Source organism: Leucopleurus acutus, assembly GCF_964270905.1.
Source record: "Leucopleurus acutus genome assembly, chromosome: 16".
NCBI classification, from domain to species: domain Eukaryota; kingdom Metazoa; phylum Chordata; class Mammalia; order Artiodactyla; family Delphinidae; genus Leucopleurus; species Leucopleurus acutus.
This window is the reverse complement of record NC_139158.1, coordinates 23,077,864-23,103,401: the sequence shown is the minus strand read 5'-3', so window position 1 is coordinate 23,103,401 and position 25,538 is coordinate 23,077,864. Positions and strand designations below refer to the sequence as shown.

The window sequence follows — 25,538 nt, the reverse complement described above, 5'->3', positions numbered from 1 at the left end:
AGACCGTGTGTGGTGTTTGTTGGTATAGGCAGTGGCGCATTTGTCCTTGAACATACATAGATCTTGGTGCCTACGTGCAAGGATTTCTGCAGGGTAACTTCCTAGGAGTTCATTACTGGGTTAAGGTAACATATATATAAAGTTTTTTTTTTATGTGGACCATTTTCAAAGTCTTTATTGAATTTGTTACAATATTGCTTCTGTTCTATGCTTTGGTGTTTTGGCCCTGAGGCGTGGGATCCTAGCTCCCCGACCAGGGATCAAACCCACACCCCCTGCATTGGAAGGCAAAGTCTCTTATCACTGGACCGCCAGGGAAGTCCCCATATACATAAGGTTTTGATGGTTACTGCCAGATTGTTCTCCCGAAAGGGTTCACCAATTTACACTCCCATCAGCATAGCAGTATTTTGGAGTGCCTATGCCCTGCATCCTTGCCAACCTGGCTACTATCAGTCATTTTATTTTATTTTATTTTATTTTATTTTATTTTTATTTATTTATTTTTCTTGCGGTACGCGGGCCTCTCACTGCTGTGGCCTCTCCCGTTGCGGAGCACAGGCTCCGGATGCGCAGGCTCAGCAGCCATGGCTCACGGGCCCAGCCGCTCCGCGGCATGTGGGATCTTCCCGGACCGGGGCACAAACCCTTGTCCCCTGTATCGGCAGGTGGACTCTCAACCACTGCGCCACCAGGGAAGCCCTATCAGTCAGTTTAAATCTTGCCATTCTGATTGTTGAAAAGTGATCTCTTTCAGTTTGCCTTTCCTTGATTCTTAATGAGTTTGAGCATCTTTTGATAGGTTTATTGTCCATCTGTGGTGAATTGGCCTGAAATTTTTTTATCATAGTAAACCTGTTACATTCTACAGTGAGGGATTGTCTGCAGTGAGGGATTGTCTGCCTTCTCATACTTTTTTTTTAAGCTTTACTGAGGTATAATTGACAAATAAAATTGTAAGATATTTAAAGTGTGCAATGTGATGCTTTGATACACATATACATTGTGAAAGGATTCCCTCCATTGAGTTAACTCATACATTACCTTACATACTTACCTTTTTTTGGTGAGAACATTTAAGTTCTACTGTCTTAGCAATTTCACTTATACAATACTGTGTTATCATCTGTCATCACCATGATTGCTTATACTTTTTTAAAAGATTTAAAAATTGCTGCTGAAGAGATTGTCTTGCCTTTTCTTAGGACAATTCCAGAAAGAAACGTGACAGAGATGATAACTCCATTGTAGGATCAGATTTTGAGCCTTGGGCCAGCAAACGAGGAGAAATCCTTGCCCGGTATACTACCACGGAAAAGCTCTCTATTGTGAGTACCAGTATACTTTTCTCCCAGTGTCTACTTCAGATTTCGTAGTTTTTTTTTGTTATTACGATTCTGCACCCGATTCCAGTGTGTAGGTTCGCTCCCCCCACACCAAGCAGTTCTTTGACACCAGTGGGGTGTCCTGTCAATCCACTCAATTCTGACATTGTCTCCCTGGAGAGAGCACCAGATCCCACAGCTTAAGGGCTCAGGCCCCACATCAGATGCTAATCAAAAGTCCAAGTGGGCCTCCCTGGTGGCACAGTGGTTGAGAGTCTGCCTGCCGATGCAGGGGACGTGGGTTCGTGCCCCGGTCCGGGAAGATCCCACATGCCGCGGAGCAGCTAGGCCCATGAGCCATGGCCGCTGAGCCTGCGCGGAGCCTGTGCTCCGCAGCGGGAGAGGCCACAACAGTGAGAGGCCCGCGTACCACAAAAAAAAAAAAAAAAGTCCAGGTTGTTACCTGGCTTCTGACCAACTAGCTATAAATCAGAGTTTCCCATGACCACCTCTTTGGGTTCAATTAATTTGCTAGAGTGGCTCACAGAACTGACTAGACTACTGGTTTATTACAAAGGATATTAAAGGTTATAAACCAGTAACTAGATGAAGAGATACCTAGGGTGAGGTCCTGAACAAAGGAGCGTCTGTTTCCATGGAGTTTGGGGTCCAGCACGGCAGCATGTGGATGTGTTCTGATTCACCAACCCGGAAGGTCCCTGAACCCCTTCCTTTCGGGTTTTTATGGAGGCTTCGTTACATAGATATGATTGATTAAATCATTGGCCACTGGTGATTGATTCAACCTCCAGCCCCTCTCTCCTCCCCAGAAATCAGGGAGGTGGGACTGAAAGTTCCCACCCTCTAATCATGTGGTTGGTTCCCCTGACAACCAGCCTCCATCCTTAGGTGCTTCCAAAAATCACAGGAGAGTGCTTCCTAAAAAGAACAGAAGACTCCTGGATTGTTCTCTCACCTGGGACATTCCAAGGGTTAGGAGCTTTGTGCCTGGAATTGGGACAAAGACTAAACATATATTTCTTCTTATAAATCACAGTATCACAGTTATGTTGCCCCAACGCCGACGTTCTGTAAGTTTCAGTTATTATGTCAATGTTAGTTGGGAGAAAACGTGCTAATTCGTTCCTCAAAAAATGTGTTAAGAATCGGGGATCAGGCACAGTTCAGACAGTGAACTGGAGCCGCAGAGTCGTGTCTCTGGAGGAGGAGAGAGTTACGAGGGGAAGAGAGTGCCACCGTGAAGAAGGTTAACTTCTTACTGTTGCTCGGGGAGTCCCACTGGTGGGTTTCCTGCCAGGGCTGGGAGTTCACTGCTTCTTTGGGTGTCACTCACTAGGGCAGGTTGTTGGCTAGTGCCCGGGGCTTACCTTGTACTCTGCAAGTTGCTCAGCCGGGGAAAGCAGGTTAATGCTTATGTCGTCAAGGTCTAGCTTGTGACTGAAGCACTCCCTAAAGAAGAGGGATGTTCGTCTCTTCATACTGGAAAGAAGTCTAGAAGCAGATAGTCCAGGACTATGTGGCAGCTCCAAAGTCATCAGGGACCCAGCTCTTTCTGTCTTGCTGCTCTATCATGTTCAGTGTGACCTCATGTCCAAGTTGTTAGAAGGCGGAAAGGGGAAAGTGGGATGCACCCTCTCTCATTCAAGAACACTTCCTTGGGACTTCCCTGGTGGTCCAGTGGTTAAGATTCCATGCTTCCACTGCAGGGGGGGGCTCGGGTTTGATCCCTGGTCGGGAAACTAAGATCCCACATGCCGAGTGGTGCGGCCAAAAAAAAGAACACTTCCTGGAGTCCCCTCAACATGTCCTGTTACATTTGTCTTGAAGGTAGTCATGGGCTGTACACAGTGCACCCATCAAAAATCGGGGCTGTGAGCAGGGAGGAAGGGGTGAACTCAGTAGCGACTAGGAAGGTTCTGCTCCCTTCTCCCAGAGTCTATACTTGTTGAGCAGAATTGCTGGACTATTTAATTCTTTTTCTTACTGTTTTCTGATTGCCCTGATTTAATGTAAAGCCGTGATTCTCAACCAGGAGTAATTTTACTCCCCAGGGGACATGTGGCAATGCCTGAAGACGTTTTTGGTTGTCACAACTGTGGGAGTGCTACTGGCATCTAGTGGGTGGAGGCCAGGGATGCTACTAAACATCCTACAGTGCACAGGACAGCCGCTCACAACAGAATTTTCCAGCCCATAACGTCAATATTGCCGAGGTTGTGAAACCCTGATTTAGAGTAAGCTAAATGCTTTCACATTGCCACCATTGTCTCAAAATTTTGCTTTTTTTTGGCTCATTTTGAGAGTCCTGAAATGAGTAGAAATTTGAATCTCTAGTAGTTTCTAGTGAGCTGTGTTTTCCTCCTTTGAATAAATATTTCTGTTTTTCATTTAGATAAATAAGTGGCTTTGTTGGAAAACGATGGATCATGTTGTCTTAGTGCTGCTTGAACAATAAGTAAAGTTTTTGTCACAGGGTCCAGTAAGTTTTAAAAAATATTAACATATATTTTTTGCCTCTGCAGAATCTTTTTATGGGATCTGAAAAAGGTGAGTTTTTGCTGTTGTTACTGTTTTGATGGGGAATTCTCCCATAACCTTTAATATAATTTTCCAAAGGAAAAAAACGTCCAATCCTGATGTTTAATTCAATTGAAGCTATTATTTCCTAGATTATGTATAGACTTAGTAGAATCAACATACATATTAGATGACGAATGAAAAAAAAAAGACCAAAGAGTTTACTAGGAGGAAAACAGAAACTCAGTGCTTGACTTTGGGATTACAGAGCAGTAGTCTCCCATCTATGTGCCTCCTCACTGGCTGGGAAATGGTTGAAATTCTCCTTTTTACAGATCCTTTCTTTTGCCTTAAGTCATTATCCCTTGTGAAAACACAGATGCACTGGTGAGGGGAGTCACAGACTCAGTCTTATCAGCCACTGGTCCCTGAATACGGCAGTTCTCAATTTCTTGTGCCAAGACACAGTCTGGACCAAGGTGTCTCAAACTAGCTGTTCAGCAGAGTCACTTGAGGAATATATATATATGTGTGTATATATATATATATTTCATAAAAATACAGACCACTGGGCCCCACTCCACTTATTGAATTAATCTTGAGGAAGGGGCTGCAGGAATTCCATTTTTAAAGCTCCTGGGTGATTATGAAGCCACTGTCTTAGATGCTGTATCACTGGGGTGCAGAGGAGCACAGCCGTGGTTTATGTGCAAATCGCTGGTGTGGCAGCTGCAACTCTCCTCGTTCTCTGCAGGTTGGGGCAGCACACTAGAAATCAGGAGAGTTGGAGCACCTTTGTTATGGGCATAACTTTGACCCCAAACCATCAAAAAGTAAATCACAGCATTGCATATCTACCAGTTTGGAGAGGTCAGAAAGTGACAGTACCACTTGCTGGTGAGAATGTAGAGCAACAGGAACGCTCATGTGCTGCTGGCGGGAGTGTAAAATGACACAACCGCTGTGTGAAGCACTTTTGCATTATCTGTTCAAATTGAAGATGGGCCAGCCCTTTGACCTAGCAGTTCCACTAGTAGGATATACCCTAAATCAGAAATCGGCAAACTGTATCCTGGAGGCCGAATCTGGCCCACTGTTTGATTTTGTAAGTAGTCTTATTGGAACACAGCCGTGCCGGTTTGTTTACGTATTGTCTGTGGCTGCTGTTGTGCTATAATGGCAGTTGAGTAGTTGTGACAGAGACTGTAGGACTCACAAAACCTAAAATACTTATATATGGCCTTTTATAGAATGCATTTTTTCAGCTCTGCCCAAATCCATGTTTCTTAAAGTGTGGTCCAAGGACCAGCAGCATTGACGTCACCGGGGGCTCATTAGAAATGCAGAGTCTCAGGCCCTGCCAGACCTAGTAAAAATCAGAATCTGCATGTTAACACATCCTTAAGTGATTCCTGTAAAAGTTTGAGAAACTACCCTGAAGAAATGCATGCATATATGAACCAGGAGACATGCACAGAAATGTTTGTAGCATATTGTTCATAGTAACCCCAACCAGGATACAACCCAAGGATCCACTGACGGTAGAATAAGAAATAAACTGTGATGTAGTCACACAGTGGAAAATGCTAAACAGTGGTGAAAATGTGTGAGCTTTATGCAATGACAGGGGTAAACTTCATGAACTAAAGTCAGTGGTGAATGAAAGAAGCAAGACAGTGTACAATCTGGGTGGTGGCTACAAAGGTTTTATAATTATCTGTTAAAATGTACATATATGCATGTTCTGTACTATATTTCAAAATGAAGGGAAAAGTAGAAGTAAGGTAAAAAAAATCAAATTATTTGGAAACTCCTTAATTTTAGTAGTTGTTAGTAATTGAATAATTGTACCATGCTCTCAGCTGATCCCAGACAAATCTGTGAGTTAGCACCGGAGCTAAGAAAGCAGTGCCTTAAAAGAGTAAACTTTAGCTCCTGAGAGCGAGTTCGGTAGGCAGGAGCCAGGAAACCTCTGGTCTAGAACAGAAACACCCTTAAGATGGAGAAAGCATTCTGAAACAGGAGGCTCTAGAGGGCAGCAGCCAGGTGGCCAGAGGGCCCTGTCCTGTGACCGGCCTGTGGCCCGGAGTCCCTTCCTTCTCTCCCCGCCAGTCCCTGCTGATGGGAAGAGTTGTGCTGATGGATGATGGAAGGAGGCTCACTAGTCCTGTTTGCTTGAAGAGACGGCTTTGAAGCCCTAGTGTTTCCACCTCTGGACAGACAGTGGGATTGTTGTTTTGTTAGTTGTTAGTACCACAGTTCTGCACTGTGAATATGAGCCTGAGAGGGCCTTTTGTTTGTGGAAAACAATTAAATGACGGATTTTTGGCAGCCTTATCTGGACCGCCTTTCTTTAGGAATAAACAAATGATTCAGTGAAAAGTTTGTAAATATCAGATGTCGCAGAACCTTTTTGAGGCTGGCCCACTGCACTCCCACGGGCAGCTCCTAAGCAGAAATGTTTCTGATGAAACTTTGGTTACGTAAGGAAGTTGCTTCCAAAATCTCAGGGAGTTTTCTGTAATGAAGTTGTTCCCCAGCCTCTTTATTCATGATGAAGTGTAGAGTGAAAGATGCCTTCCTTTGGGGGTATTGGTGACAGAGGAAAGCCACCTGTGTGACATGAATCCATTCTGTTTAGGCAAAGCTGGGACTGCCATATCCGCAATGTCGGAGAAGGTTCGGACCAGGCTGGAGGAGCTGGATGATTTTGAGGAGGTGAGCAAGTCAGTTGTTGAATCCGGGGGGGGCGGGGCTTCCCGTGTCTCTGCCAGGTGAGGTCAGTCTCAGTGGCTGCTCTCTGGTTAATTCTCGAGCTGCGCATTGTGTTCAGTCCTCCTGAGGCACCAACCGATCGAGGGAGAGATGCCAGTGGCGCGGCTGGCCAAGCTCACAGGAGCCTTCCTTGGGCTGGTTTTCTGAAGGCGTTTTTCTCACTGTGATGCTTGAGCAAACCCCGGGTGTCTGGGGACAGGGTCTAACTGTGAAAGCCAACGGTAGCCATCTCCCGGGAAGCCACCTCGTATAGTGTAAAATGGTCATGCCTGCTGCAGAGGCCACGCATGGTCGCTCAGCTGCTGAACCCTTTCAATTAGCCTGCACGTGCTTTTAAAGAACATGAATCTTGCCAACTCATAAAAATTAGTAAATTTAACGTATAAATCCAGATTTCTGACTTCTCTTAAATTCCACCTAACTGTGGGCTCACATTCTTGCATTTAACCTGGGTGTGTACTGTCCAGGTTGCATGGTCCTCCCTGGCCCAGTTCACCCATAAACATTACTAGCCTGGCCCCTGGAGGCGGTGAATTTGCATCCTCTGGAGTATCATTTAGAGAGGCAGCATACCATGGGGGTTAAGAGGGCAAACTCAGGAGCCAGACTGCCTGGGTTTGAATCCTGGCTCTACTGTTTGGTAATTCTGTAGTTTGGGACAAGGTGCTTAAGAGCTTGAGCTCTGTGCCTCAGTTTACTCATCTGTAAAGTGGGGGTGCTACCTAGTACCTGCCTCTTAGGGTGATTACAGGGGATTACATGAGTTAATGTATGTGAAGTGCTTAGACCAGCACCCAGCACATGGTACGTGCTTTGCAAGTGTTAGCTGCTGTCACCATCACCATTATGAGTCTAGAGGCCTTAGCTTGACCGCTTATTAATGGGGTGCCCTTGGGCATTCATCTTCCTGTACCCATTTCCTCATCTGTAAAATGGGGATAAAGAATGCAGTTGTGTAGGCTGAATGGGAATGCTTTGAAATCCACAGAGGTCCCTATAACGGCAGTTGCCATTGCTCTGTCCTGCATCTTGCCCCAGTTTCAGGGTCCTTCCAGCTCTAAGACCAGAGTTGTTAGGTGCTCAGCAGAGTCTAATAGTCCAATATTTTATTTTCGAATTCAGAAATGACATATTTTGAATTAGGGCGCCCGAGAGCCTCAGTCTGCATGTCATCAGTCAACCTTGGCTGGTAGGAAGGGAATTGCTAAGGGTTTTTATCAAAGCTCTTTTGTCTGTTGAGTATCTGAAAGTCACTTGAGCTGGCTTACATGGAAAATAAGGACTGTATTGAAGGATACTGGGGCACTACCCTGAACCCAAAGGCACAGTGGCCTGGAACCAGGAACTGAAAAACCACCCAGAACCCCAGCAGCTGTCCTCTGTGTCTCTTGCTTCTGTGTAGCCTCCAGACTCTTTCTAGTTCTCCTTTTTTTTTTTTTTTTTCTGCAGACTGGTTTCCTTGCTTCCCCCGCTCACAGGAGCACATGGCTGCCCCATGGCTTCCAGGTTAACATAGCATATTAGTCAGGATAAGACTAGGTTGTGCTGTGATAACAAATGAACCCCCGTATCTCAGTGGCTTAATATAACAAAGGTTTATTTCTTCCTCACATTACTCGTCCAGTGTAGGTGACAGACATACCACCATCTCGTGGTGCTGCCATCTCAACATATGGCTCCAGGGTTGTCACAGCAGAGCTGAAGAAAGGGTCACTTTTTGCTGCCTCAGCCCAGAGGGGACACGTGCCACTCTATTTACCACCCATTTGCCCAAACTAGTCACGTGGCTCTTCCTACAGCAGAGGGGCAGGGAGGATCCTGTCTCACAGTTCACGTGACCAGTTGGGATCAGTTCAGATTTCCTGAACCTCCTACTTGTATTCCTTTAATAAAGAGTTCTTCCAGCAATCCCACTCCTGGGCATATATCCAGAGAAAACTCTAACTCGAAAAGATACATTCACCCCAGTGTTCACAGCAGCAGTATTTACAAAAGCCAAGGCATGGAAGCAACTTAAATGTCCAACAGATGAATGGATAATGACAATGTGGTGTATTTATACAATGGCATATTACTCAGCCATAAAAAAGAATGAAATAATGCCATTTGCAGCAACATGGATGGACCTAGAGATTATCATACTAAGTGAAGTAAGTCAGAGAAAGACAAATATCATATGACATCACTTATATGTGGAATCTAAAATATGATACAAATGAACTTATTTACAAAATAGAAACAGGCTCCAGACATAGAAAACAAACTTATGGTTACGAAAGGGAAAAGGGCAGGAGGATAAATTAGGAGTTTGGGGTTAACATATACACACTGCTATATATAAAATAGAAAAACAGCAAGGACCTACTGTATAGCACAGGAAACTATACTCAATATCTTGTAATAAACTATAATGGAAAAGAATATGAAAAAGAGTATATATATATGTATAACTGAATTACTTTGTTATACATCAGAAACTAACACAACCTTGTAAATTAACTATACTTCAATTAAAAAAAAAAGTTCTTTACTTTGGATTCCAGGCAACATTCATATAAAAAAGATTTGGTTCCTGCTCTCCTCATGTGGGTTAGCATGACCCTCACTCCTGTGAGCTGTGCAATCAGCATCTTAGCAGTAGGCAAGGATTAGTGAGCATGTACTGTGTGCCAGGTGGTGCCAGGTCTTTACATATGTTATAATATTTCATCCATGTGATGACCTTGCCCTCTTCTGCCGTGGGTTTTTGCTGGGTCTGCTCTCTGTCCTGAATGCTCTCTCCCTGGTCTAGTTAACAACCCTCCATTGCCTAGTTAACACCTGTACACCACTGAGAGTTTGTCTCAAGCATCACTTGCTCCAGGAAACCATTCTTGACCACCATTCTAGAGTCCATTCTGAGATGAACCTTTCCCCCAACATTTGAATATCCCTGAAACTGGACTGTGTCTCTCAATTGGTGCATGTCCGTGATCGGCACTTTTTCTTCCTTAGTGGTACATAAAACAGTTGTGCTTCTTAAAACGGGCACCTCAGATTCAGAGAACTATGATATGTGTCTTTGTAGAATTGTTTCCCTGAGCATTTGTCTCAGTTTGTATTAATGTCCATCTTGTCCTCTGTACCTTAAACTCCATTAGTGCTGAAACAATGTCTTTTTGCTCACCTTTGTATCTGGGGCATCTGGTATACCATACTTGCCTGGCACACAATACCCCCCAATAACTATTTGTTGAATAAGGTAAGTCCTGTTATCACTGTTCACAGAAGAGACTCAGGGAGGAAAGCAGCTCACCAAGAATCATATGGTTAGAATGTGGCTCAGCTGGGAATGGGCTCAGGTCTGACTTGTGTTCAAGGCCAGTTTTTCAATCACTGCCCTCTAGCCATCTTTGCAGAAAACTCAAAGAACCTCTTTGATTACAAGACAGAACTATCAATCCTGGTCAGGATATGAGGGGAACTTAAGAGACCAAAACTCAGCTAATACTCAGTATTGTTCATGGGGGCGAGGGGGGAATCCAACAATGTTTTTTCTTCTGTGCCTGTATCTTTCTACTTTTCTGCCCACAGGGATCCCAAAAGGAGCTGTTGAATTTGACTCAACAGGATTATGTGAACCGCATAGAAGAGCTCAACCAGTCGCTGAAGGACGCCTGGGCCTCGGACCAGAAAGTGAAGGCTCTAAAAATAGTCATCCAGGTCAGGTCGAGTGATTTTTTTTTTTTTTCCCCAGAATTTCCTTTGTAAAACTCCTTTGTGGATAATTAAGGTCTTCAGAGGCCTGCCTTCAGGGTCTTACCCTAATTTTTTCATCTGTTCTATTTTCACATACTTCTGTGAAAGGCCATAATTATGAATCTGTTTTTATGAGATGGCTAATCCCAGGGCCACCATGTGCAGCTGCATAGGTTGTGCACTGTGCAGTTCCAGGAAATTCACCCTAGATTACAGAATTACTGATGTCCCCCCTGGGTTGTGCAGTTCATTGGCCCTGTTACATCACCTGACACATTTATGATTTGTGTAGACTAAAGATTGATCAACTGTCTTTTGGGTTTCCTTGACCAAATTGCTTTGTATCTTTGGAACTAATGGTTGTGTGTCCCTGATATATGCATTTTGGGGTCATGTTCTGCATAATGATGTGACAAAGAAAATGTATATACAGTGTTGAGAGAGGTATGTTTGTTGAATCCTCTTTGTTGATGAATTTGTTAATCCTTGACAGCTCTTGGATCACAAGAGCAAGTTCCACAGGGAAAACAGCTTATTCTGTTTCTTGACTCTTAAGATCATCCCGTCTTGTCAAAACACGCTCAGAAGTACACGGTAAAAGGAATAATGTAAGCATTATGCTTTTCAGAGCAGAGTTAATAGAGAATTTCTGAACAGCCATTTTAGTTCAGAAGGACAAGATTTCATCCTTGTTTATTGTCATGGGAATGTGACGTTTGTTTTCTTGCTCTGGGAGTCTTTACACTGGGCACTTGAAGTCTTTTAAGATGACACTTTGTATGGCAGGTGCTATGTTTTTGGTGTTCGTGACACAGGCAAACCCAAGCCCTTTTCCCTTCCATCACTGTTGTTAGTTGACAAAGCAAATACTCTGAAGAAGATTTCTCTCATCCTGCAGGCATGTGATGGAGGCTGCTTGCTGAGTGGCTCAAGTGAGAGAATATCTAAACTAACAAGAGCTTCTTCAAAATATTTTTGTTGGCAACATCTCTCCATAGAGTATTGTGGTATAGAACTGTGACTTCTAAGAGTTTGACATCTGGAGGAGATTTGATTCATGTCTTCCCAAAGAAAATAATCATGAAACTGTTTAATTAACTCCACATCTAGCTAATAGTAACTGTTTGACTTGCAATACTTTAAAGACTGCCTTCTTTATCCAAAAAAGCTAGTCAAGGTACAGAATATGGAGAAATGAGCAGTTTCCCTTATTTGCTCTGCAGTAAGGTTTTACTTTGTTTTTTCAGCTTTATTGAGGATATTTTACATATCCTAAAATCCACCATTGTAAATGTACAATTCAGTGATGTTTTTAGTAAGTTTACAGAGTTGCCCAGCGATTACACAATCCAGTTTTAGAACATTTTCATAGCCACTGCCCACCCCCCGCCCCCGCCCCACCCCCTGCCCAAATTTCCTCAAGCCTGTTAGCACTCAAACCCTGCTGCCACTTTCAGCCTTAGAAAAACCACCGATCTGCTTTCTGACTCTATGAATTTGCCGTTCCTGACGTCTCATGTACGTGGGGTCACTCGTTATGTACTCTTTCGCATCTGGCTTCTTTCACTTACCGTGTTTTTGCGGTTCACCCATGTTGTAATATCAGTACTCTGTACCATTTTTCTGCTGCATAGTATACCACTGCATGCATAACCACATTGTACTTATCCATTAACAAGTTGATAGACATTTAAGTTGTTTCCACTCTGGCCATTATGAGTAATGCCGCTGTTCACAATTGCAAACAAGTCTTTGTATGGACGTATATTTTCATTTCTGTTGGATAGATTCCTAGAAGTGGAATTGCTAAGTCACATGGTAAGTTTATGTTTAACTTTTTGAGGAACGGCCAAATTGCTTTCCAAAATGGCTGCACCATTTGCAGTCCCACCAGCAATGTATGAGGGTTCCAGTTCCTCTATATCTTTTCGATCACTTGTTTCGTTATTGACCATCTTTTTGATTATAACCATCTGAGTGGGTGTGAAGTGGTACCTCATCGTGGTTTTAATTTGCATATCCCTACTGACTAATGATGTTGAGCATCTTTTCATATGTTTATTGGCCATTTTTATATCTTCTTTAGTGAACTGTCTATTCAAGACTTGCCCATTTAAAAAATCAGGTTGTTTGTCTTCTTGTTGAGTTGTAGTAATTCTTTATCCTTGATACGAGTTCTTTATCAAATACATGATCTATTTGTATTTTCTCCTAGTCTGTGGCTTGTCTTTTCATTTTCATAATGGTATCTTTTGAAGTGTAGCAGTTTTAAATTTTTTTTTTTTTTTTTTTTTTTGTGGTACACGGGCCTCTCACTGTTGTGGCCTCTCCCGTTGCAGAGCACAGGCTCCGGGCGCGCAGGCTCAGCGGCCACGGCTCACGGGCCCAGCTGCTCTGCGGCATATGGGATCTTCCCAGACCGGGGCACGAACCCGTGTCCCCTGCATCGGCAGGCAGACTCTCAACCACTGCGCCACCAGGGAAGCCCTAGGAGTTTTTAATTTTAATGAAGTCCAGTTTATCAGTTTTCTCCTTTTTGGCTCATGCTTTTGGAGTTGTATCTAGGAACTCTTTGCATAACCCAGGGTTGTGAGAATTTCTTCCTATGTTTTATTCTAGAAGCTTTATAGTTTTAGCTCTTACATCTAGGTTATATGGTCCATTTTGAATTATTTTTTTGTATGTATGGTGTGTCTAAGTTTATTTTTTTCCATATGGATATCCAGTTGTCTCAGCAGCATTTGCTGAAAAGACTTATTTTGACACCTTTGTCAAAAGTCAATTGGCCATAAAAGTAAGGGTTTATTTCTGAACTCTCAATTCTATTCCATAGATCTATAGGTATGTCCTTATGCCAGTACCACACTTGATTACTATAGCTTTATGGTAAGTTTTGAAACTAGGTAGTATAAGTCTTTTAACTTTGTTCTTCTTTTTCCGAATTGTTTTGGCTCTTCTGGGTCCTTTGCATTTCCATATGAATTTTAGGATCAGCTTGTCAATTTCTACCGAAAAAAAAAAAAAACCTTTGGGATTTTGATAGGGATTGTACTGACCCTACAGATCAGTTGGAGAGATTTGCCATCTGAAGCAGAGTTAATCTACTGGTGCATAAATTACGTATCATTCATTCTGTTGATAGGCATTTGGTTCTTTTCTTTTTCCTTCTTTCATTATTACGAACGATGTTGCTGTGAACGCTGGTCACGTCTGCTGGTGACCATATAAAGTGTTTCTCTAGATAAAGGCCCATACCTAAAAGTGGAATTGCTCGGTGTAGGATGTGTGCCTTGTCTGCTTTTCCAGACAATGCCAAGTTATTTTCCGCAGTAGTTGTGCCAGCCTGCACTGTAGTAGCAGTGGGAGTGTGAGAGCCTGTGCCTTTCAGTGACCTACCAACATTTGGAATGAGCAGACTTTCTATTTTAATTTTTCCAATTTAGGAGGTAATAACATCATATTTTACTGTGGTTTTAATTTGCAATTCCCCGATTATAATAAGATTGAGCATCTTTTCATATGTTTATTGGCCATTGGGGTTTCCTTTTCTGTAAAATGCCTTTTGTTGATTCCTTTTGCTCATTTTTCCATTATGTTATTTGTACCTTTCTTACTGATTTTTAGGATTTAAAAAATATATATTGTGGGCAGTAATTGTCCTCTGATTAATTAGTCTGCTTCCCTCCTTTCCTGCCTTCCTTCTAGCCATCCATCTAGTCATACTTTCTTATACTGAACCATAGGTTATCTTTTAATTTATCCATTTGCTTTGGTTCACATTTTTGGTTTTTATTGCCAACTTAATTTTAGGAACTGCTAGTTTCCTTCTAGAATCTTGCTAACTGGAAACAAATGCAAAGCATTCTTTTAGTATTTTTTCCGCAGTGTTAATAAATTCGATAGCAAGTATTTTAGGCAGAGTAATTCGTCAGTTAGTTGCTCAGGAAGTGTTTATAACAATGGTTCTCAACCTTGGCTCACATTAGAATCACTTGGGAGCTTTAAGAAATGCTGACGTCCAGGCTGCGCCCCAGACCAGCTTAATCAGAATCTCTGAGAGTGGGATCCAGGCACTGTTATTTTACAGAGCTTCCCAGATGATTCCGAAGCTGAGAACCCTTGGTTTGTAGAATGCTCATTTCACTCAGAATGTGGTACAGATTGCTGGTCTCAGGAACCCAGTGTGTCCTGGGCTTGTGTCAGTGCAGCAGTCACCTGGGGCCCTTGTTGAAAATACTGATTTTGGAGCAGGGAATCTGTTTTTTTAACACATACCCTGGGGGTGCCTGATTTTTATTGGTTTAGGAAACTGCACCAAAGCTTTACAAAAAACTGTGGAATCTTCAAAATAGTGATTTAAAAGGTAACTTCAATTTATGACATTATTATGATTTTAACTTTGGATTAAAAAATTTTTTCTGCTTCCTATTGTCTTTATATAAAATACATATTCTGTGACACCAGCTTGGGAGACAAATCAATGCACAGGTGTTGGAAAACGCCAGCTGTGTTTAATTTGAAATCTTCTGTTTGAATTCTCTCTCCCTCTCACCTCACCAGTGGGCAGTAACCCATCTCTGAGGGGCTCTGGGTAGGAACTCAGGAGATGTCACATCCCTAGGAACCAAGAGCTGTGTATTGTAAACAGTCTCTAGGATTCAGAACTGTTTGTTTTTTCCAAGCCCTGAAATCTCATGGGGTAATTAATTGTTTAAGTTGGAGCTCTCATAAAGGGCATGTGAAAAACACAAAGCAAGGTGTCAGGAAGTGGAGTTCTGTGTACATCCAAATGCCACATTTGGTGTCATTGCCATTGTTTTAACAGCTTACATTCCCCTCACCTCCAATCCCCAAATAACATTCGGGCCATGAGAGGATGTTTTACAAATTAGACACATTGTTTACTTTTAGTTACATAATGCTAAGGAGAAACTTGATGAATGTAATAATTTAGATATTGTGTAACAAAGCCAAACTGAAAACACATGTCAGCCTACATCTTGATATGATGAACTTTCTAGCCATTCTGTGCACATCGGAAGCGCATACATATGAAAGGACCCTTTCTAAACGTCCAAATAGTTTTTTTCTTTTAACGTGACATTTTTCCTGTCTGATAAAATATGGCAAGGTTTTCTAGTTCCTTATCCAGACTTCTGAATTTGCAGAGATTTCAGGGCACTACTTCTAGTTCTTCGAAGTAGAGATAGATTTTTGTTTCTGATTATACAAGATGACTTCATCTGGGGTGTTTGGGGCCACGTTGTGTGGCTGCCATCTTCCGTTATGAGTCCTGAACACGTCGATGGCCCTCTGGCGTGAGTGATGGCCGAGGAACTGAGGAATTCCCGGCAAAGCCAAAATGTTCCTGGCTTGCAGAGCACAGTTCCAGAGAAACATGTAACTCTTTGAAGCTTGTCACGTTTCCTTTTAGAAGGAAATTTAAGAGTAAGTATAAATAATAGGTGCTAGTTTAAGAAACCCTAGAGATTTGCCTATGGGGTCATTTCATAGAAAAGAACTTTTAAGAATCAAGACCATCCTGAAATAGACCAGCGGAGGCAATGCTGAAAGGATGGAGTTACCTGCAGGGACGCTGGTTGACTTCTCTGGTGACCGAGTGCTGACCCTAGTTCAGGCCCTCTGGATAAGATTCCTGAGTCGTGGCTTCCTGAGGGAGGTGATGGTGCCTTTCATGAAGAGGCTCTCTTGTGAGCAGAGCTGACTCCCTTTGTCAAAAGCACGGTGGTTTTGCTTGTCATTATACCTCCAGTGACTAGCACGAGGCCTGGCACATGGTATACACCTCCACTTGTTTGTGGAGATCCTTAATTTTCCAGGCCTGGAGTGTTCCAACCCAGTCAGACACGACAGTGACTTTTCTTTTCTCTTCTCTTCTCTTTTTCTAGTGTTCAAAGCTGCTTTCGGACACAAGCGTTATTCAGTTCTACCCAAGCAAATTTGTCCTTATCACCGACATACTTGATACATTTGGTAAGTACTAGTTTTATTCATCTCAAATCTAAGAAGTACGTTTGTTTTGCCAGAAGTTGGATGGTAGAGTTGCTTTAAATTGGGTTCTGCTGTGGTTTAAATTACCAGGTAAGTCACGAGGGAGACCCAAACTCCCACCCCTACCCTTGCTCCCCTGCTCTAATGAGGGGAGCAAGGGTGCGGGTGCTGTTTTTAAAAGAATTTTAAATTGTGTGTTTCTAACCTTCTGATAGGCTAGCGAGGCGAGTGAGTCAAGCAAGGCAGGCTGGGGAGCACACGTCTTATACAGACCAGCCTCGGTCCGTCGCCGGCCGGCTCATGGCATCTGGAACTCACTTTGTTCAGAACTGAACCTGGCATCTCCTCCCAGCCCTTTCCCACCCGCGCTGGGTTTCTGTCTCAGGGGATGGCGGCACCATGTACCCCCGTGCCCACGCTGGAAATCTGAGTCTTCTCGCCCGTGCCCCATGTCCAGCCCGTCACCAGGTTCTTCAGTTCACCCTCCTCAATCTCTCTCCCGTATGTCTGTTTTTCTGTCTTCTCTGTTAAAACCTTAGTCCAAGCCCCTGTTCTCTGCCCCATGGATGATGGCTGCAGCTCCTATGAGGTCTTCCTGCGTCACTGTGGCTGCCCCTCATCCCACACTCCACCCCTCAAGCCGAATGATCTTCGGGAGTGCAGCAGAGAGGTTTAAACTGAAGAGATTAATGACCAGGAGCCCTCTGGAGAAACAGGAGGTCTCCATGCTGCTTGGGGATGGTCAGTGGCCAGAGCATCATGCCGTTAGCAGTTTGCCCAAACCGTGCAGCCTGTAGGCAGAGAGGTGCCCCGCAGGAACTAGGAGACAGTCATCTTCTGAGGACTGAACACACAGGGGGTCGGAACAGACCTTTGCTGTCTTGCCGAGGAAGGACCGACGGGCTCCCAACCTGACAAGTCTTGTCTGTGACCCATTGAAAGGTCAGATGTGTCAGAAAATGAAATGTCATTCAGAGAGACCCATTTATTTCTGTGCAGGAGACCGGGGACCTGAGTGGATTAGCTAGAATAAGGGATAGAAAACCTAACTCATTCATTTCCTCGTGGGAAAGGGGGGAGTATTTATTAGCTTATGTTGAAAAGGCCAGGGATAGTTTCTGGCTTCAGGTGTAGCTGGATTCAGGAACTCAAACAGTATCTTCAGGACATTGGCTTTTTCTAGTACTTTTTCTTGTGTTGGCTTCATTCTTAAGCTCCACAAGGTGTCCTCAACTTTTATCAGTTTTGCTGCTACTAGTCCCAGGACAAGGAAGGAACTTTTATCCTCGCTTTCCAACAGAAGTCCCGGAATTCCATCTCATTGGCCTGGCTTGGATCACACGTCGGACCCTGAGCCAGTTATGGGATCTGGGGGATGAAATGTGCAGGTTATCCAGAGCTGGTTGCCCCAAAGGAGAAAGGGTGATGCTGTTGCCAGAGGAAAGGGGAATGGGAGCCAACTGGGTTAAAGGAAGAGATGTCCCGGCCAAACGACGGGACCTTTGGGTTCAGATGATCCGGGAAGGTGGCATTGGGCACTCTGCTGGGTGCTGAGGTTGTGTCAGCAAATAAGAAACAAAAATCCCTGCCTTCGTGGGCTGTGCCAGAAAGAGGATTCGCAGAACAAATAAGTAAACCTGATTGTGTGTTAGACAAGGATTGGTGCTGTGGATGAAGAAAACCCAAACCAGGGCAGGGTGGGGCGGGCAGTGCTTTTATGTAAATGGGGGGTCGGGGGAGGCCTAGCTGGGAAGTCGGTGTGTGGGCAAGTACTTGAAGGAGGTGAGAGATGAGCCGTATGCTGGCAACGTGGGGCCGGCTTATGACCAAGGAACAGCCAGTGCAAACACCCTGGGGTGGGAGCAGCCCTGGCAGGTCTGGAGAACTGAGAGGCCGGCGTGGCTGGAGGGGGGCGGGTGGGGTGGGGATGTGGCCAGAGAGCCTGGTGGGCCATGTAGGCCATTGGAAGGACTTGGGCTTTGAGCCCGAGGGCATGAGGAGCCGCCCAGGGTGTTGAGCACAGGAGGCGCAAGTTCCAGTTTGGGTTTTAATGGGCTCCCTCTGGCTGCTGTGTTGAGACTAGACGGTAGGGCGAGGGTGGAACGGGGGGCCCGGCTGGGAGGCCGGTGCAGCACTCCAGGTGAAAAATGAGGGTGGCATGGCCCCGGGGTGGCGGTGGGGATGGGGGAAGGTGATCCAGGACAGATGGGTGCATTAGGCTCTCAGAACAGATATCCATCGCACGCCCCTTGGGCCTTGACCTGTCCTCATACCCAGCTTGCCTTCCGGGAGCGAGGATGTTAGTCAGCGAGAGAGGCCAGTGGCTATGTCTGGTTCCCCTGACAGTTCTGTATCTCATGGTGAGTTGACACATTGGCCTTCTGGTTTCCCTCGCCAGCCTCCTGCAAGTTTCTTTTGCATGAGTCAGCATCCCCGGGTGAGACTAGCTCTGAGATCATTGCTTGAGCCTGCGAGCCTGGCCAGATCCAGACGTTAACCTTGTGAGAATATGGGGCGGCCGTTCTGTCAGCCTCTGTGGTGGCGGCCCAGTCCCATGCCTCGGCCGGCCGGGATGCAGTGTAGATGCCCGCCGTCCTTGCTGTGTCCCAGAAATTAGCTGGGCCAGGAGCGGAGAATAATGGTGATAAATCCTCAACAAATCAGGGTTTTCCTTGGGCCTGACTCTCTGTTCTAGGTGCTTTAGTGATCTTAAGTCATGCCGTCCTCATTAACAGCTCTGTGAGGTAGGGTCTGTAATTATCCCCACTTCACAGACGAGGAGCCTGAGGCACAGGGAAGTAAAGCAGCTCGTCCAAGTCCCCAGGCTAGTGAGGGGCAGAGCTGGGACCCAAATTGAGTTCTCTCTGCAGTCAGAGCACCTGCTTTATTTCTCTTGTACTTGGCTCACGGGGGAAATTCTCTCTACAAAACTACAAATGCGTGTACCTTTGACCCAGCAACTTTGCCTCTGGGAATTCATCCAACAACCCAAGTGACCGTCCATAGGAGACCAGTTAAACAAACGATGGCACGTCTGTATGCAGCAGTACGGGGAGGCCTCTGAGAGTGAGGACGTGCTGTGTTCCAATGTGGAAAGATCCCCAGGGTACATTATCAGGTGAAAAACTCAAGATGCAGAACTGCTATGGGGTATGTTCCGTTTTGTTTAAGAAAGGAGGGAAACTTAGAGCGCTTGGTTGTTTTCGCTTGCGTGTGCCTAAAGAAACATTAGAAGGATCCCCAACGAGCTAACAAGAGCGGAGACCCTCAGAGGGTGGCTTGAACAGTGAGCTGGACAGGACGGGCTGAGGGAGAACCTTCATTGAGTACCTCCTGCAGCCTTTTGAATTTTGAATGGTGGCCATGTTTTACCTCTTCAAAGCGTTCCCAGAGGTGCCCTTGTCCAGACCTGTTGCGAATAGATTTCCTCAGGAGCGCGAGGCAGCCTGCGTGTGCAGGTGCTCGAGACACTTTGTTATGCTTTGGGGCTAACGAGCAGCTTTCCCCTTTTAAAAAGGGGGCGGAACTGGCCTTGCTTGGGTGGCAGCTCCGAGTGCTGAGGTCCATTGTGCTGAGGTCCATTGTGCATGTGTTGCTGGTGGTCAGTGGTTGTGAACGAGGCTGACCGAGGGTGGGAGCGTCTTGCTGGGCAAGGATGCGGGACACGGCCCCAGGCGTCTGCAGCGGCAGCACTTTAGCTGGGATTTCTCTGGAGGCAGTGAGCACAGAGCTGGGCTCTGGCGTCTCTCTGCCTGCATTCGTTGCCTCTCCTCCTACAGGGTTGTGTGAACTTGAGCCTTGGTTTCTTCACTTGTGAAATGGGCATAATAGGCCTTGCCTCTGGGGGTTTCTGGAGAGAATTAAATGAGAGAATGTGTAGGAAGCACGTGATGTCTTTCCTCTTCTAGGAGCTGGCAGGGTCAGTGTGAACAACTTAGAGCCGTGGCTGGCACGAAGTAAGGTGCTCAGAAACTGTTAACTGTCGTCACTGTCGTTAACGATCTGTATTAGTGTCCTTGATTTATAAGAAAGTGAATCAAGAAAGAAAATCTAGGGTCAGGTATTATTTCTCAAAGTAGTTGTCCACTAACTTAACAAAGGAAAACAAATATTCACCAAACTCTTTTGGCCAAAAATGGTTTTGTGGTTAAAGGCCTTAGGATATGAAGGTGAAATATAAAAGTTGTGCTTTCGTTTTTAAAAGAAAGCTAGTTTTGGAGAGATGGCAAGCTTTTTGTGGAGGAAGTAAAGGCATTGGGTTCTCTTAAGCCCGGTCCACGCACTCTAGGAGGTATGAGAAGTTACATGGTTGCCCAGCGTGGCTTGCTGTGCTGTGTGATGGCCAAGGTAAACTGCATGTAGTTCCAATGCCGGGGGTTCTGTGCTCATCTCAGAGGAGGCCTCTCTTGGCATCAGGTGTGGCTGCCTTGGGGAGCCCGTGACTGCAGGTTACTTCCTGCCAGGAGGACAAAGGCAGGTGGCTTTGAGAACTGGAGCTTGGTCCCTGAGGCTTCCCGGGAACTTCTAAATTGAATCCACGGTTTGGGGCAGTGATTCTCATCCTCGCTGCATACCTGGGGAGCTTTAAAAACACTTCTTTCTGATGGTCACGCTGTGCCCCATATCGTTTACGTTAGCATCTCTGAGAACAGACGCAGGCATCAGCGCATTTTCAAGTGCCCCAGGTGCTCTGAGTGTTCAGCCAAGGTTGAGAACCCCTGGGTTAGAGGGAGGAGGGAGGCACCCACAGCGCCTGCCTGAATCAGTGGTTCTCACACTTGAGTGTGTATAAGAATTTCCCGTTAAGGTTATTCAAAATTCATATTCCTAGTCTTCACCCCCCAGAATATTCTTTTTCACTGGCCCTGAGGTGGGCCCCAGGAATGGACATTTTTAACAAGTGTCTTTCGGTGATGGTAATGTAAGTAGTCCACACTGGGAGAGGCATCTAGGGCTCTTCTCAGCCTGGCTGGCTTCCTGCATGTTAACCTAGCATTCTGTCATTTCTTGATGATGTCATTTGATTTCATGTTCTTTGACCAGAAATGATCCTATAACTCTCCTGTCTTTTTCCGCGTATGGACAAGGGGTGTGGTTCTTTGTAGCCCTGAATGGTGGGGTTGTGCGGGGGAAAATAGGCATGGGAAAATACTTTCAACATCAAAGGTGATTTGGGAAAGTCCAGAAAATGAATAGAACTGTAACTTTTATCCTTTGAATATTGATAGCATTTTCCAAAATAACATTCGTACAGAATACATAAAACTTTTTGTGTTAGGCTGACCTGTAGACCAAGTCCAGACTGCACACTTGTATTTGTGAGTAAAGTTTTATTGGAAACAGCCACATCCATTTGTTTACCTATTGTCTATGGCTGCTTTTGAGCTACAGTAGCAGAGTTGAGTAGTTGCAATGGTGATCTCTGACCCACACAACCTAAAATATGTTCATCTATCCATCCAACAAAGATGAAGCACCCACTGTATGTCAGGCACTGATCTAGGTACTGGGAATATGTCAGTGAACAAAACAGGTACAAATCTCTGCCCTTGTAGAACTTGTATACCTAGATGAATCTCAAATTCCAGTGCTTCTAGGTACCAGGCAGATTACATAAGTGCGTGAAGCAGGCTGTTGATGAAAGACAGTAGGGAGCAGTGGAGACTGTGGCAAACTGGGTAGTTTTCAGGGGGCAGCTACTAATCTATTCAAGCTCATTTTTATCCTAGAGGGATGTGGGTCATTTTTGGCGCGTAGTTTGTGAAGGAGCAGGAAATCTGGGGGTTTTTTCTTCCAGTTTAATTGAGATATAATTGATATACAACACTGTATAAGTTTAAGAAGTACAGCATAATGACTTGACTTACATACAGCATGAACTGATTACCACAGTAAGTTCAGTGAAAATCCATTCTCTCATATAGACACAAAATTAAAGAAATGGAAAAAAATTTTTTTCATTATGATGAGAACTCTTAGGGTTTACTCTCTTAACTTTCATATATAGCATACAGCAGTGTTAATTGTATGTATCATGTTGTACATTACATCCCTAGCACTTATTTATCTTATAACTGGAAGTTAGTACCTTTTGACTGCCTTCATCCAATTCCCCCTCCCCCCAACCTTTGATAACCACAAATCTGATCTCTTTTCTATGAGTTTGTTTCTTTTTGAAGTATAATTGACCTTTGTTAGTTCCTGTTACACAACAGAGTGATTTGATATTTCTGTACATTTCAAAATGATCACCATGATAAGTCTAGTTACTATTTGTCATTTTACAAAGATCATGCGTAGTTATTGACTATATTCCCTGCACCATATATTTCATACCCATGACTCATTTATCTCTCTCACCTATTTCTCACTTTCCCCTCCCCGCTGGCAACCTCCTGTTTGTTCTCTGTATCTATGACTCTCTGTTTTGTTATATTTGTTCTTTTTTGTTTGTTTGTTTTTTAGTTTCCACATACAAGTGAAATCATACAGTATTTGTCTTTCTGTCTGACTTATTTTGCTTAGCATAAGTGAAGGATCACTTTTCTGCCTAGAGCAGAAAGTCCCCTCTTTTAATTAAAAATCTAAAATTAAAAAAGAATCATGGCTAAAAATTTGTCCCACTAGGTGGCAGCATACTATCACAAGTAGAAGCTCATATGGGAGATGCCACCATCTGTGTCCCTAATTAACAAACATTAATTTATTGTTTGCTTCTGAAGGGCACAATGCTGACACCATATGTCCTTTTCTCCCCAGGAAAGCTGGTATACGAGCGCATCTTTTCCATGTGTATGGATAACCACAGCATCTTACCAGGTAATGTCTTAGCTTTTCCATGGGTTTCATGCTGCCCTCAAGTCAGGACTAGAAGGTTTATATCAAGTCGGGATTTGTTGAGACCTGAAATAAAGGCTTTTGTGTTTGTTTGTTTTGTGTTAAAAGTTAAAGAAACGCCTTTACGGATTTCTGATCATCTCAGTCTTCAAAAAACATTAGATTTTCCAACAGCCCAGCTAGGGATTTGGGCAAGTAATTTGAATCTGCAAGAATGAAGAGATATTACAATTAGATTCAACTGAACTTTTATACCAACTTCAAGTTCTCTGCTGCTGGACATTTAAATATTTTTCCTATGTGTTTTTCCTAAGAAGCAAATTACTTTATAAAATCAACTTTATATTAAGGAACAATGTCAAATAAATCAATAATAACAGATGCTTTGAATCTACATTCTATGCCCAAGTGATGTTTGCATTAAATTTATTGCCACTCAGTTTTAAACTCTCAGGAGGTTATAATGGGACAGCTAGATCACAAATTTCTTTTGTCACATAAATGATGATGATGGGGCCAGCAGCATGGAACGCCCAGCAACAGCGTCCTTTCCCTCTTATTCCTCCTTTCAAGTTCCTAGCGCTGCTGAGAGGAAGCGCGCTTATCTGTACAAGTTAGAACAAGCTCACTCCACCTTCATCCCACCTCCTTCTGCTTCTAGCAGCGGCACTTCCCTGGAGGATGAAGAGATGGCATGTGACAGTACCCGTAATTTGACCTCTTTTCTTTTTGTCTGTTTATCTGTCTTGCCTTTCTGTCTCTTTCTTTCCCCCTTCCTTCCTTCCTTCCTTCCTTCCTTCCTTTCTCTCTCTCTCTTTTGCTCTCTTTCACTCTCTTTTTTCTCTCCTTTTTTTCCCTTTCTTACCTTCCTTCCTTCCTTCCATCTATCTATATTGTTAAAAACTATTTAATATGTACATTTCTCAGAGAGAAAGACAGAACTCTACAGACCTTTCGGGTTAGAAAAGCTCTTAGGAATCACCGTGTCTCATTATAGGTGGGCAAACCCAATGGGGAAGAGTCAGGGACTTGCCCACAGCCCTGCCACCAGCTAGCGAGAGCCTGGTTCTTAGCGCTGGGCCTGCGCCATCCAATATGGTGGCCACTGGTCACGTGGGGCTCTTGAACACTAGAGATGTGGCCAGTCCAAACTGAGATGTGCTGTGAGTATAAAAAAAAAAAATACCCTGGATTTCAGAGACTTTTTTTTTTCTTTTCGCTACACTGAGTGGCATGTGGGATCTTAGTTCCCCGACCAGGGATCAAACCCATGGCCCCTACAGTGGAAGTGCAGAGTCTTAACCACTGGGCCACCAGGGAAGTCCCTCAGAGACTTATACAAATAAAAGACCATGAAGTATCTCACTAATTTTTAAGTTGATTACATGTTGAACTGATACTTTAGATGAATTGGATTAAATGAAGTAAATTGTTAAAATTTCACCTGTTTTGTTTTAGCTTTTTGAGTGCTGCTCGCATGGTATTTCCACTGGACGCTGCTGCTCTAGACCCTCCCCTCCACCACATCATACCTGCAATGTTTGTTTTTTTTTACATCTTTATTAGAGTATAATTGCTTTACAATGGTGTGTTGGTTTCTGCTTTATAACACAGCGAATCAGTTATACATATACATGTGTTCCTATATCTCTTCCCTCTTGCGTCTCCCTCCCTCCCACCTTCCCTATCCCACCCCTCCAGGCGGTCACAAAGCACCGAGCTGATCTCCCTGTGCTATGCAGCTGCTTCCCACTAGCTATCTACCTTACATTTGGTAGTGTATGTATGTCCAACAGCTCCTCCCACATTCTAGGCTTCTCAAGACTTGGAGGCAGGGACAAGCCTGATGGAAAGGCTTCTCTGTCAACTTAAGGATTTGGGAAACTCGGGTGCATTTATTTTACACTTGCCAACTTTTCTTCCATATGCTATACCAGCAGCAGTAAATTCTTAGCCTGCAGGCAGAAATAAACTCAGATAGGTGTTTTCTTTGGCTATAACAGTATTTTTTAAAATGCTTCTTCATATAGGTTCTACTTCTTCCTATTGTTGTATACCTAACTGCTTAAAAATATTTATATTACCTGACTGGCCCCTAAGGGCATTTGTGTTTGCACCTATTGCAATAGTTTTCCTTCCTCTTAGTTTTCACTAACTATACAAACAACATTTTAGGGCTAGTTAAGGGAGAATTACTAATAACTTTCTCCCTACCTAAACTATAAAAATTCAGAATAAAAGGCTACTTTCGTGTTCACTTTTAGTTCTTATCTAAATATACTAATTAGCACGTTTATCACTAAATTCTTCCCT

General features: G+C 44.1%; 1 protein-coding gene across 4 annotated transcripts in view; it reads left to right on the top strand.

Moving 5' to 3' along the window:
• VPS35L (VPS35 endosomal protein sorting factor like) overlaps nt 1–25,538 on the top strand; it is a gene marked incomplete at its 5' end in the record, with an annotated part of 129,505 nt that overhangs the window by 11,638 nt on the left and 92,329 nt on the right. For 3 of the 4 annotated variants that reach the window (XM_082857442.1, XM_082857441.1, XM_082857443.1), the window contains 6 exons: nt 1,206–1,328; nt 3,869–3,893; nt 6,505–6,581; nt 10,212–10,340; nt 16,286–16,370; nt 23,148–23,207. In XM_082857442.1, coding sequence (XP_082713568.1) covers nt 1,206–1,328; nt 3,869–3,893; nt 6,505–6,581; nt 10,212–10,340; nt 16,286–16,370; nt 23,148–23,207 — 499 coding nt within the window. Of the gene's footprint in view, nt 1–1,205; nt 1,329–3,868; nt 3,894–6,504; nt 6,582–10,211; nt 10,341–16,285; nt 16,371–23,147; nt 23,208–25,538 lie in introns of those variants that run through there. The other variant, XM_082857444.1, reaches the window with a different exon arrangement.